Genomic DNA, 13,914 nt, shown 5'->3' with positions numbered 1-13,914 from the left:
GGAAAAAAAAATGGCCTCTTATCTGGACATAGATTCTCCCGAGACTGACATGTTTGTAGAACTTCAAATGGGCTGAAAGGAGAAGTGCTTGTTAAATCCTGGAAGATAAGCAATTTCTGGGCCTGAAGGAAGGTGCTTCAGGCTGCAGGATGGCTAGCGCTTCAGAAGTGTAGGCTGGATTGATAGCTCAGAGGTTAAGAGAACTGGCTGCTTTTCTAGAAGTCCTGAGTTCCAGCCACCACAGGGTGGCTCACAACCTTCTATATTAAGATATGGTGCCTTCTTCTGGCATGCAAGCATATATGCAGACAGAACACTGTATACATAATAAATAAATCTTTAAAAAAAATACAGAAGTGTAGGAGAGTGAGGGAGGTTTTCTGTTGATTGGAACCTGGAATGCTAGGTGATATGGAGAAGGGCAGGGGTGGGTGGGGGGCTGGGAAGGTTGTGTAGTGTTCATCATTTTCAGAAATTAGCACTTACAAAACAGAGTTGGCATGTCACAAATGACAGCTCTCCCCCTCCTGGCCTCTCAAGGCAATGTGTAACAGGATAGGCTTAAACACATCTAGATTTTAAATTTTCTTTGGAGACAGCATCTCACTATGTAGTTGTGGCTGCGCTGGAACTCACAGAGATCTGCCTGCTTCTGCCTCCTGAGTCAGAGGTTGCAAGGGCAGGGTGCAGATAGAGCTTTTGCTAGCTATGGTGATTGGGAGCAGCAGCATGGCATCCTGTTTCTCCCTCAGAACACAGAACTGTGTACTTGGTGCCAGCGGTGCCCGCCCTAATGTCCAGTGCAGTAATGTCTGTCTGCACCTCAGAACCTTGAAGAGGAGTGGGTTGTGACAGCTTCAAGATGTAGAACAGCATGGCTTGGTCAGGGGGTGAAAAGAAGGGTATTGTCCAGGGTTGCTCCAAGATTTCTTTTGGTTGTCCCACCCATGTATCACCCATGCCATATAGAGGGACTAGGTCCCTTATCCCTTCTCTCCCAGCCAGGCCCCTAAGAAGACCCAGCTCTTCATCTTCTGTTCTAAGTGTCTCTGTTCTGTTTTCACAGAGCCGTGGTTCTGACCCACCCCCTCAGATCTCACTCTTCCTTCTTCTTAATACTTGTCAAGGATGAGATCAGTGGAAACCTTTGAGGATCGATGCCTCATCTGGAGGGTGAGGGTGCTTCTTTTGTTGTGGTGTTCTCTTCCAACTCCTGTTTCCCTTTTTCCTCCCCTGGCCTCACTCATTCATCATCTATCCTCCCTTCTCCTTTCTGTCCTCCAAAGGAAATCTTGAATGTTTGATAACTGATATGACACCTCCAGAGTGAGGTGTAATTTGAATGTCCCCTCTGTGAAGCTGGAGACATAAGAGGGCTTAGAGGTCTCAAAAGTTTTGTGGGAGTGCCATTCTGGGATGCTGGTCTAAAGCAGGTGATGATCTGTACTTAATTGTAGGTTCCAGCAATGAGGGGTCATTTTCTGGAAATGGTATCATTTGAGCCTGGTTGATCAATTTTAGGCAAGGTAAAAGTAGTAATATGTCCATGGACAAATAGTGGTGGATTGAAGAGTAATAGCAGGCGTATTTCTAGTGGGTGTCTGGATCTGGGTTGAGAGTAAATTGTGGTTCTAAATGCAGGATACAGCAAGAGTGCCGTCTGGTCCTTAGGCATCAGACTGTGCTTAAGATACAACCAGATGATGTTCTCTGTTATTTGAAAGAGTCCAAGCAGCAGGCTCCCAGCTTCCCATATGGATGGCAGCTACGTCTGGAGTCTGCTCGACAGTCTCACCCACTTGGATGCCTGCCACTTGAGTCAAGCATATACCTTGCTCCTTGGGTTGGTTTGATTTTGTCTTTCATTTTTCTTTTGGTCAAACTGGGAGATATTCTTGGTAACTTATAGCTTCCCTCCAAAATGCCCAGGTTTGAAAAGGTGCCTGCGATGAAGGGTAGCAAGGGTGGGTAAGAAACATGCCAAGCTGGACAGTAGTGTTACACGCCTTTAATCAACCAGCCAGGAGGATCTCTGTGAGTTCAAGGCCAGCCTGGTCTACAGAGAGAGCTCTAGGACAGCCAAGGCTACACAGAGAAACTCTGTCTTGAAAACAAACACAAACAAACAAACAAACAAACGAACCACCCCAACAACAACAAAAAAGAAACATGTCATGGTTACTGAGGAATGTTCTCTAAAAAGGACACGATGATGAGTCAATTCCGCTGTGATGGGAGAGCTGATGACACAACAGAAGTTCTTCACACAGGTGGTGATGCCCTGTCCTGAATGGTGCTTGGGAACTAGTAATGACTATAAATAGCTGCTTTTAGAATTGGGCCATAAGTTGGGGTTTTCCATAAAACCACATTTAATGCTTTGACTGCATTTTGAAAACACCCTCGCTGATATGAGAGCACCTGGGTGGATCTTGCACTCATCCTAATTAATGAGGCAGAGTTTTCAGTACTATAGGCTGTCCTTGAGCCATCAATGGTCCTCGAGTCCAATTATCCACCACTTGGCTCAAGGCTTTTTTTGGAACCCAGGCTGGTTGGGTCCAGTATTTCCAGTTGAAGAATTCAGACTCAGTGACTCCTTGAACTCTGACTTCTAGATTGAGGGGTTCCAAGTTCTTGGGTCATAATGATGACAGTATCCAATACATTATTTGCAATTGTCTTGGCATGCTGGTTTACAAACAGTAATAGCAGTTGACTAGAAATCCATACAAGATTAGGATGAGAAAAAATGCTATGGTATTGTACATAAAAATACAATGACTCCTGAGCTGCCTGGCTGGCCCAGCAGTTATGAGTGTTAGATTGCTGTGCTATCCCTTGCTGTGTTAACACACGAGAACCAGAGTTCGTATCCTCACACCCATGAAAAGGCTAGATGTAGCTCCATGAATGTCTGTAACTCCAGCACTGAGGGGACAAAAACCAGGTCACTGTTGGTTGCAATTCTAGTAAAGAAGTGGGAGCTCCAAGTTCAAGAGACTCTGTCTCAGAGGAACAAGGTAGAGATAGGACATCTGGTGCCCTCCTCTGGCTTCCGTGTGAGCACAGGCATACTCATTCATACATATATGTGCGCATACTATATATATATATATAGACCACACATATGTATGCAATTTTTTAATTTGAAAAGTGAGGGAGCTAGAGAGATGGCTCAGCAGTTAAGAGCACTGGCTGCTCTTCCAGAGGACCTAGGTTCAATTCCCAGCACCCACATGGCAGCTCACAACTGTCTGTAACTTCAGTTCTAGGGGATCTGACACCCTCACACAGACATATGTACAGACAAAACACCAATGCACATAAAATAAAAATAAATAACTTAAAAAAGAAAAATGACCCCTATCTACAGATCATATCAGATGGTACTATTAACCATTGAAATTGGCCTGGGCATATTAAGATGGTTTGCTGAAGTATGTTTGGAGGGCTGTCTTGTACTTACTGTCTTCCTTGATGCAAGGGAATTATCTGTGCTTTGGGAAGAAGTGGACATGAGCCTAGGGAACCAGATCCTTGGCTATGTTTGTCATATGGGGCCAGTTCTTTGCCTTTGTGTCTTCAGTGGCATGCCTGCTGGCTCTGAGTGTAGGGAGAACAGATGGGGCCTGAGCAGCACAGGGACTTAGTGCTTCAAACTACTTAGGTAAAGTGGATTTTCTAGAGATAAAGATTGCTAATATTAATGTGCCCCGCACAGCTCTATAAAGTAGAGCTCTATCGTTTGACAAAAGGATCCAGAGACACAGAGAAGTTTAGTCATTTGTGTGAGGCCACAAACTCACATGTGGCAGGAACATGAGTTTGTCCTGAGTAGCTCTGGGGAACTGACTCTTCCTGACTGCTCCTTAAAATAGCTCCATCGAGGCTTCCAGGAGAGAGGGACAATTAGACTAAAAACATCATTCTCCTTACAGATGTGCACAGCTGAGTGGAGGATTTCAGCAAGCATGTCTGCTTGCCTAGACTTGAGTTGGATAGGGATATGGCCTCACTGCTTTGATCCAGAGGGAGAGCCCAAGCTCTCTGAGTTTTTCTTAAAGTCAGCATTGGAAGCAGGAAGGGCTGGGACTTGTCACTCTTGCAGTGAGTTGGACCAGCCCTACTGGGCAAGAGCAGTGTGAAAAGGTTGAGCCCTTGTAGGAAAAATGGCCTGTCTGTTGTCTATAGACAAAGTCACTATCGTCACCACTGTGGAGGTGGGCCCACTCGAGGTTTCAACACTGGTTGTGATTAGCATAAATATCTCCCCATCTAGTTTCGTGGGGATGAAATTTGGTGGTCCATAGCAGTTACAAGTATGTCTAGGTTTTCTAGATACAGTTCCACATGGTTGTTCTATACATTGCAAAAGCAGAGGGTCTCTGGCCAAGTTCATGGTTGGCTCAACTGTGCCATTAAGTGCTCCTGTTTGATAAAGCTAGAACTATAGTGCCCTCTGCTGGAGTAGACAAGTGGCATAGTTTGTCTACCAGCAATATCTTGTCACCACCCAGGCAGCTCAGAGAGACCAAGAAGCCTAGAAGCTTAAGTAGAGGACATTGCAAGCAGGATTAGAAAAGTGTCTCCCTCCTTCTCTGTTTTCCTCCCTCCCTCCCTCTCTCTCTGTTCCCCCCCCCCGTGTGTGTGTGTGTGTGTGTGTGTGTGTGTGTGTGTGAAGGGACAACCTTGGGTGTCAGTTCTTGCCTTACACTTTGTTAGAGACAAGGTCTCTCTTGTTCACCTCTTCATGCACCAGGCTGACTGAACCATGTGCTACCACAGATTCTCCTGTCTCTGCCATAGGGGTGCGATAGGAGGGTGCACTGACTGCACCAGACTTTTATGTGGGTTCCATCTGGGGATTGAAACTCAGGTCATTAGGTTTTCCTTACAAGTGCTTTACACACCGAGCCATTTCACCAGTCCATTTATATTCTACATTTAAATAATGAAGTTACATGTGTCCTTGAACTCACTGCATACCCTGATTGCCCTTTCGGTCTTTCCTGCCCCAGCCTCCCAAGTGCTGGGATTACAGGCATGAGTCATCAATCATCACACATGGCTCATAGTATTTAATCTCTACAACAAAGAAGGTAGATGTTATCTGCATTTACAGGTGAGGGAACGGAAGCACTGCAAATTTGCACAGAGTTAGTTCTTTCACACTACACACTGATGAAAGCAGGGCTCTGCCATTAAGGATAGATGAATGTAGCATGAATTCTAGTTGGAATTAATAATAAAAATCCAGTGTCAGATATTGGGATTAATGCTGAAGATCAGAGAAGCAAAGCAGCCAGCCACTAGAGGGTTCTTACCTCTACCAATGTTTAGACCAAAGGGGTGATCCACCAAACCTCAGACTGCTCCCAACTGCACTGCTCCTCAGACTCACAGAGCTCCTGTCTCCTCCCTCCTTATATTCCTCTCTAGTGCCTGGATTAAAGGTGTGGGATCCTAAGTGCTGAGATCGCCTTTGTGTGAGCTGTTTCTCTTTTCGATTGGATCAATTTCTTGTAGTCTCGTGTGACCTTGGACTAACAGAGATCTGTCTGCCTCTGTCTCCTGAGTGCTGGGATTAGTGTGGCCACCACTGCCTGGCCTCTATGGCTGTGGCTAGCTTTGCACTCTGACTTCAAGTAAACTTATTTGTTAGATCATAAACAAAACATCACCACAGATGGAAGAATGTTCCCCATCCCCTTTCCTCGTTGGTTTGCATATCTTTAAAAAAGTTTATTTTTGTTTTTTATATATATATGTGTGTGTGCCTGAGTGTGTGTATACCATGAGTGTCTATGGAGGCCAGAGGAGGACATCGGGATCTCCTGGAACTGGAGTTAAAGATGGTTGTGAGCTGCCATGTGGGTGCTGGGAACTGAATTCAGGTCCCCAGGAAGAGCAGCCAGTTCTCTTAACCACTGAGCCACCTCTCCAAGTTCTATATTGTTCTTTTAATCAGGAGGAAAAAAGGGGAAGGGTTCAGGGACTGGGAGAATGTCTGACTCTATGGGTTGACTCACCTCTGTGAGTTTTCATTATGACTGTAACAAGGGAACATGGAGGAAGCTCTTTTGAGTTGAATGTTTAATACACTCACACCCACTAGGAAAGGAAAAAACCCATCCTTCAAAGAAAAATTGTGATAAAAATATACCACGGTAGTACGAGTGTTGGGGAAGAAGAGTGACTATGAATAGGTTCGCTTACATCATTGTTGGTGAAGGGCTGGCTGAGGGGCTGAGGCAGAATGTGGCTGATATGAGCTTGTAGAACAGGTTGGAGAGCTAGGGAGGGCAGGCAGGCAGGCAGGCAGGCAGGCAGGCAGGCAGGCAGGCAGGACAACAGGCAGGCTGCTTGGGTAGAAGTACATTCTTTCCTGTCTATGTGCAGGAAGTATGCTCTTAGACTCTCAGTAGATGCCTGAAGCTTTGGGCAGCCTTGCTTTTTCCTGGAGATACATACCTGGACTTACAGAGTATGCACAGTAGGAAACCCATAACCAACAATGAAACAGGAACAATATTTATTTGTGTACACACACATACATACACATACACTGCACATGTGTGGAGGTCAAAGGACAATGGAGGGAGTCTGCTCTTTCCTTCCACTGTGTGGGCCTTAGACATCAAACTCACGTAGTGAGGCCTGGAGGCAAGCACCTTTTCTTCATGATCTGTCTTTCTGGCTCCCATTTTTTATTCTTAATTTATAGATAGATCTGTCTGTCTAGTCACCTATTCTCCCAAGGGTTTTTTTTATTACATTTTTCTCCTTTTTCTTCAAGTATCAACCCGGGGCTAAAGATGTTGCTCTGTGGTAGAGTGTATATGAGAGCTCCTCAGCATGGTCTCCAAAACAATCCATAATTAATTAATTATCATCCTAGAACCCATAATTAATTGTCATCCTAGAACCCATAGTTAATTATCATCCTAGAACCCATAATTAATTATCATCCTAGAACCTATAATTATCATCCTAGAACCCATAATTAATTGTCATCCTAGAACCCATAGTTAATTATCATCCTAGAACCCATAATTAATTATCATCCTAGAACCCATAATTATCATCCTAGAACCCATAATTAATTATCATCCTAGAATCCATAGTTAATTATCATCCTAGAATCCATAGTTAATTATCATTCTAGAATCCATAGTTAATTATCATTCTAGAATCCATAGTTAATTATCATCCTAGAATCCATAATTAATTATCATCCTAGAATCCATAATTATCATTCTAGAATCCATAGTTAATTATCATCCTAGAATCCATAATTAATTATCATTCTAGAGACCATAATTATCATTCTAGAAAGTACTGTCCCGCTAGGGGTGGTGGTGGTGGTGGTGGTGGTAGTGGTGGTGGTGGTGGTGGTGGTGGTGGTGGTGGTGGTGGAGTAGTAACCTTTACTACTCCAGCAGTAAAGTACTCTGGGAGGCAGAGGCAGACAGATCTCTGTGATTTCGAGACCAGCCTGGTCTACAGAGCAAGTTCCAGGACAGCCAGAGCTATTAAACAGAAAAACTCTGTCTCAAACAAACAAACAAACAAACAAACAAACAAACAAAAAGTACTGTTCCTCATAAAAGGATAGTAGTGACTTGACACAGTACAAAGCCACCACAACCTTTAGTGGCCAAAGCTAACACCACTAGTAATGGGATAAAATAACATCATGAGTCTCCTGATTGGATGTTCTGACATCACTTCTCAGCCCCCAACCCAAGGCTTAGATCAGATCTAATTATGAGAACACCAGACAAATGCAAATGAAGGAACATTCTGCAAAATGTCTGTACTCTACAGAAATGTCAGCACCACGAGACAAAGGCAGCGGAACCATTTCATGAAAAGACAGGGTTTCTCTGTGTAGCCCTTGCTGTCCTAGAGCTCACTCTGTAGACCAGGCTGGCCTGGAACTAGGAGACCTGCCTGCCTCTGCCTCCCGAGTGCTGGAATTAAAGGTGTGCACCACCACCACCCATCCCAGAAAAAATTTTAAGTAACTATTATAGTGTATTGCTGTAATTGTTAATTCTTATTAGTTATTATTAATCTCTTACTGTATGAACGTATAAAGAAACATTTAAAACAGGTAAAGTTTATGTATGTATGTATGGGGAAAAGCAGCATATGTAGGGTTTGACACTCTCTAGTTTTTAGATTTTCACTAGAGACCTTGAGTGAGATATCACCTCCTAGATAATTAGAAGCTACAGAAGGAATGGAGAGGTAGCTCAGTGGTTAAGAGCACTGACTGCTCTTCCAGAGGTCCTGAGTTCAATTCCCAGCAACCACATGGTGCCTCACAACCATCTATGATGGGATCGGATTAAAAAATGAAACTCCAGTGATGATCAAGCCAAGATGCTCTGACACCTTCTGATAATCTTTTATCCAAAAGGTGTGTTTACTTCCTCTTCCCTTGAGGCTTGGTTTAGTGACTTCTAAGAAGATGGGTTAATTAATTTTCTGCTACTGTAATAAAATGCCTGAGGTAATCAACTTATACAGAGCAAAGGTTTTATTTTGGCTCTCAGGTTTGGATGCTCTGATCCATGATTACTTGGCTGTGTATCTTCTTGGTGAGGCAATACATTATGGCAGGGTTGCACTGTGTAGCAAAACCACTTACCCATTGGTAAAAAGAGCAAAAGAGGAAGAGACAGGGATCCCAAAATCCCTTTGAGCACTCTCAATGAGCTAAAGATCTATTATTAGTCACCCCAAAGGTTCAGTCGTTTCTCCACAGTGCCACCCAGAAAACTAAGCCTTTAAGCCCATGGAGCTCAGAGAGGGACATTTAAGACCAAAAGAACAGTACAATAGAAAAGATAAAAGTGGGTATTTCTGAGACTAGATCATAAAAATCCACTTGTGTACTCTCTCTGTCTCTGTCTCTCTCTCTCTCTCTCTCTGTGTGTGTATTTATCATCTATCTGTTATCTATTTATCTGCTATCTATCTATCTATCTATCTATCTATCTATCTATCTATCTATCTATCTTAGAAACATTTAGGCAGTCTATGGGGTGGCCCATACAGAGATACTCTGAGTTGTCTTGTTAACTGCTAGAGAGGCTTTGGCCTCCATTCAAACAGTGGCCCTGACTGGCCACATATAATTGCTGTTCCTGATACCCTGTCTGCAGCCGTAAGAGAGACCCTAACACACAGGCTTTCGGCTAAGCTGTCCTAGACCTGACTCTGAATCTGGGGAAAGACATGTTTTAGGTTTAGGTCTGTTTTGGGTAAGTTGTTACACAGTAATAGATAGTAAACAGTGACAGTTGGAAAGATGATATTGAAGAAGCCTAACAAATAAGTAATAATAAAAATATGTAGGAAGATTTAATAAGTTAGATGAACAACTCAGGAGATTTTATAGCTTACAAATGAGAACTTGAAAAAGGTAGGAGTGAGGAAACAAAAAAAAGGAAACCATATTCCCCAGGCAGGAAGAGCATGGGCTTTTAAGATGGAAGAACCATGACTGTCTGTCACAATGCATGACAAAAGAGCTGCACTACATTCTATCATTTCACTATTTCAGAACACTAGGGAATGAAAATCAAGAAGTTTCAGGAAAAAAAGGCATCTAACTGAAAACTAGAGTAGTGAAGCTACCCCTTCAAAATTTCCAACCTAGAATTCTACGTCTGGAGAAACTATGTATGAGGCTTGAAGAAAGTCACTCTATGTTCATAAAAATAACTCTTACACATAAAGCAAATAATTACTTATTAAACACTAACTAGTTGCTCTTGTAGAGGACCTGGGTTCAGTTCCTAGAAACTACACAGTAGCTAAGAACTGTCTGTAATTCCAATTCTAGAGAACCCAATGCTTTCCTCTGACCTCTGGCACACAAATGTATAAATAGGCAAAGCTCTCATACCCATAAAATAAAAACCAAAGAAAATTATTAATTGGAAAATTATCTGTATATCTTTTTTGTTTGTTTGAGACAGGGTCAGTCTGTTGGCCAAGCTTCACTTTGTAGCCCAGGCTGGCCTTGAATTTGTGGCCTCCAGCCTAGTCTCCTAAATTTTGGGATTACAGGTATGAGCCACCACACCTGTTTCATATGTCCATGTATCTGTGTGTATTCGATATATACATATGTATGCAAGTGTGTGCACACATGTGAGTATGTGCATTTCTGCTTCCATGTATATCTGCACACCAGAAGAGGGCACCAGATCTCATTATAGATGGTTGTGAGCCACCATGTGGTTGCTGGGAACTGAACTCAGGACCTCTGGAAGAGCAGTCGGAGCTCTTAACCTCTGAGCCATCTCTCCAGCTCCTACCTTGACTTTTAAAATTAAATTTTTATGTGTCTGAGTGATGTACCTGCATGTATGTCTGTGCACCTTTTGTATGTCTGGCACTTGCAGAGACTAGTAGAGACTGTTGGATCTGCTGGACTGGAATTAGAGATGGCTGAGAGCTGCCATGTGAGTGCTGGGAATCCAACCAGGTCCTCTGCAAGAGCATCTCTAAGCCATCTCTCCAGTTCCCTCCACTTCAATATTTTGAGACATAGTCTCTCAGTGAACCTGGGCCTCACCGTTCTGGTGAGGGCTGGCTAGTGAGTCCTTCGGATTGCCTGTCTCCATGTCCTCCAATGCTGGGTTTATAGTTGTGCTCTGCCTCATTGTGTTATATGGATGCTGAGGATTCAAACTCAGTTCCTCATGTTTTCACAGCAACTCTTTAACATGGTCAGCCAGCTGGAATGTATAAAATTGGAGCTGGGGGGAGTAAGCAGTGGGCAGGAGTAATCTATTTGAAGTCCAGTCTTTACTCTAGCCTTAAATTCTATCTAGGTCACCAATTTGGCCAAGGCTCTGGCCTCTGATGCTACAACACCAGAGTGGGTAAATAGGAGCATCTCATAGAGGACTGTCTTAGTCAGGGTCACTATTGCTGTGATGAAACACCGTGACCAAAGCAACTTAGGGAGGAAAGCATTTATTTGGTCTACACTTTCTTATCACAGTCCATCACTGAAGGAAGTTGGGTCAGGAACTCAAGTAGGGCAGAAACCTGGAGGCAGGAACATCATGATACAGAGGCCATGGAGGGGTGCTGCTTACTGGCTTGCTTGTTCCCCATGGCTTGCTCAGCCTGTTTTTGTTTGTTTGTTTGTTTGTTTGTTTTTTCGAGACAGGGTTTCTCTGTTTAACAGTCCTAGCTGTCCTGGAACTTTCTTTGTAGACTCAAACTCACAGAGATCCCCCTGCCTCTGCCTCACAAATGCTGAGGTTAAAGGCATGTGCCACCAATGCCCGGTTCCTAAAGTTGGTTTTCTAATAACCTGGGACCTGCCTCCCTCTTCAGTTTTATCTTGTGGTAGGTTCTTGTCTAAATTCCTCTGTCTGTGTCTGAGTAATTTTCTTATTTTCATTTATAAGTCTTTTTAAGGCTTGTATCTTGTCAATACACTTTTCATATTTGCCACAATTATCAAACCACTTTTCATATTTGGCACAAAAAGCCACTATGGCTATTAGGGATAAAATATGAATTACCAGACTGATAGTAATTATAATTGGTATTATGTCAATTTCAGTTAAGAAATTTATCTTTTCATTTTCTGCTTCTATTTTTTTTTTGGGGGGGTGGGTTTCGAGACAGGGTTTCTCTTTGGCTTTGGAGGCTGTCCTGGAACTAGGTCTTGTAGACCAGGCTGCTCTCGAACTCACAGAGATCCGCCTGCCTCCTGAGTGCTGGGATTAAAGGTGTGCACCACCACCGCCCGGCTCCTGCTTCTATTTTAAAGCCATCCAAAATAGTATTATACAGGGTCCTAACACCCTGTGTTGTGATTTTTCCCATCCTTGATGTGGGAAAGATTTTTCCTTTTAATACTACTTACTTGAGGACTTGCAGGTGTATTACTAAATCTGATGGCTTCTCAGTTTGTCCACAGCTGGTGTGATTTCTCTGTATTGTTGTGCCATGAGTTGGAGTGCCTAATGTTTTTTTGTTTATTGGTGATTTGGAGTGCCATTTTGTTGTTGTTGTTGTTTTGAGACAGGGTTTTTCTGTGTAGCCCCAGCTGTCCTGGAACTAACTCTGTAATTCTGAAACTAGCTTGGTAGCCCTGGCTCTTCTGGAACTAGCTCTGTAGCCTGGCTGTCCTGAACTAGCTTTATAGACCAGGCTGGGCTTAGACTCACAGAGATCCACCTGCCTGTCTGTTCACTTCCTGTCAATTGGTTGCTTACTCTGCCTCTTGAACTATGGTTGACTTTATTTAACCCTGTTTATAATATTCAAGCAAAAAGCTCTTGGATTAAAGGTGTGTTGCTACTGCTGAGCCACAACACAACTAGAAACAGGGTTTTCCAGTAAATAACACAATTTTGGGGTTCACAATGTGATAAAAAAAATCCTGCAACATCTCTAGGAGGCATGGCAGGCATTATAAATATAATGCAAATAAAATATACACTCAAATTCTTCATCAATTCCCTATAAAATTAAAATGTTTCTCAAGGTTGGTAGCATACGCAATGGCCTTGACCTTGTTTTTAAGGCCTGTTTCCTAGTACTTTACCTTTCTTTTGTGTCCAAGTCCTTGGACTTTACTTAATATGGATCTAAATTTCTATTTCTTTTTCAGTGCTAATTCCCTTCTTGTTTACCTGATAAACTTCATTCAACCTTTTACACTTGGTTCTGGAGACATTTCCTGTGGGAATGTCTCTGAACTCTCCCTACTTTGTTTTCCAAAACCTATAGTATCAGATATTTACTCCTTTGTGGTTAAAAGACCATATTTAATTTAATCATATACTATGTATATTACAAATTTTGTATGATCATTTATCTTCCTCATCAGATAGTCAGCTACTCTATAGTTGTAATGGCTATTCTTGGTTGTGAACTCCACTATGTCTGGAATGAACTTCAGTCCAGAAATGGAGGGCACACTTGTGATCTGGATCTTGAGGCTGGAAGACACAGGCTTTTAATCCAGATGACAGACACCTTTAATCCAGATCCTGAGGTAGTAAAGCACACCTTTGATCTGGCTATACCTCCTGCTGGAAGCCTATAATAAGGGCATTGGAAGAAGGAAGGGTTCATGTATTCGTCTCCTGCTTGCCCTCTGCTTCCCAGCATGTCTGTTTCTTCACTGGCTTTGGGATCAACTGAGACATCCAGCCTCATGGGCTTGAGCAGCTCCTTGGACTTCCATTCATAGCTAGCCATTGTTGGATTAGTCAGGCTTCAGCCTGTTAGTCATTCTAATAAATTCCCTTTATATATGTAGATATAGAGCAATTCATTCTGTAAGTTCTGTGACTCTAGAGAACTCTGACTAATATACAATAATAGGAGCCTTCTTCCATCCATCTTTGTATCCTCAATCACCAACATAAGGCATAGACCCATGATTAGTGAGTGGTGAATGCTGGCTAAATCAATTAGACTATTTGGTTGAACCAGTTATATATCTTAATAAGAATATGAAATAGCTGAAAGTGAAGCTGGATGGCTACTGTCCCTGCTGTGTAAATTTCACTATGGTAATAGTTGAAATGAATGATACATCTCTAAGCCTTCCAGAAAGGGAAATGTCTAGGAAGTGTCTAGGAAATGCATGACCCTTTATCCCACTGCACTAAATTCTCCTTACCCGTTTCTTCAGTTGTGTTTCTTCTTTTTTTATCTCGAAGGGCATTCTGATATCCCAATAAATATAAGTTGAAGAAAGCCATCTCAGTGCCTCTTTCTTTTCAGAATGTCTACTCCATAGTGCTGGGTTCCAGTAACCATGGTAATGTCTTGAAGAATTACCATGACTGACATTTGCTTTGTCCAATGAGGCACAGGATTTATAGGTCACCGTGGAGTTGGAATTGAGTGGGCTAA

General features: G+C 42.7%; 1 protein-coding gene across 1 annotated transcript in view; it reads right to left on the bottom strand.

The window, feature by feature from the left end:
* Tex49 (testis expressed 49) overlaps positions 1 to 13,914 on the bottom strand; it is a 19,005-nt gene extending 5,091 nt beyond the window's left edge. Inside the window, exon 1 of the mRNA XM_027396462.2 lies at positions 13,679 to 13,914. Coding sequence (XP_027252263.1) covers positions 13,679 to 13,760 — 82 coding nt within the window. The 5' untranslated portion in view covers positions 13,761 to 13,914. The remainder of the gene's footprint in view (positions 1 to 13,678) is intronic.

This window comes from Cricetulus griseus, chromosome 2 (assembly GCF_003668045.3).
Source record: "Cricetulus griseus strain 17A/GY chromosome 2, alternate assembly CriGri-PICRH-1.0, whole genome shotgun sequence".
Classification (NCBI taxonomy): Eukaryota; Metazoa; Chordata; class Mammalia; order Rodentia; family Cricetidae; genus Cricetulus; species Cricetulus griseus.
The sequence above is the reverse complement of the archived record's forward strand: the minus strand, read 5'-3'. Positions and strand labels throughout refer to the sequence as shown.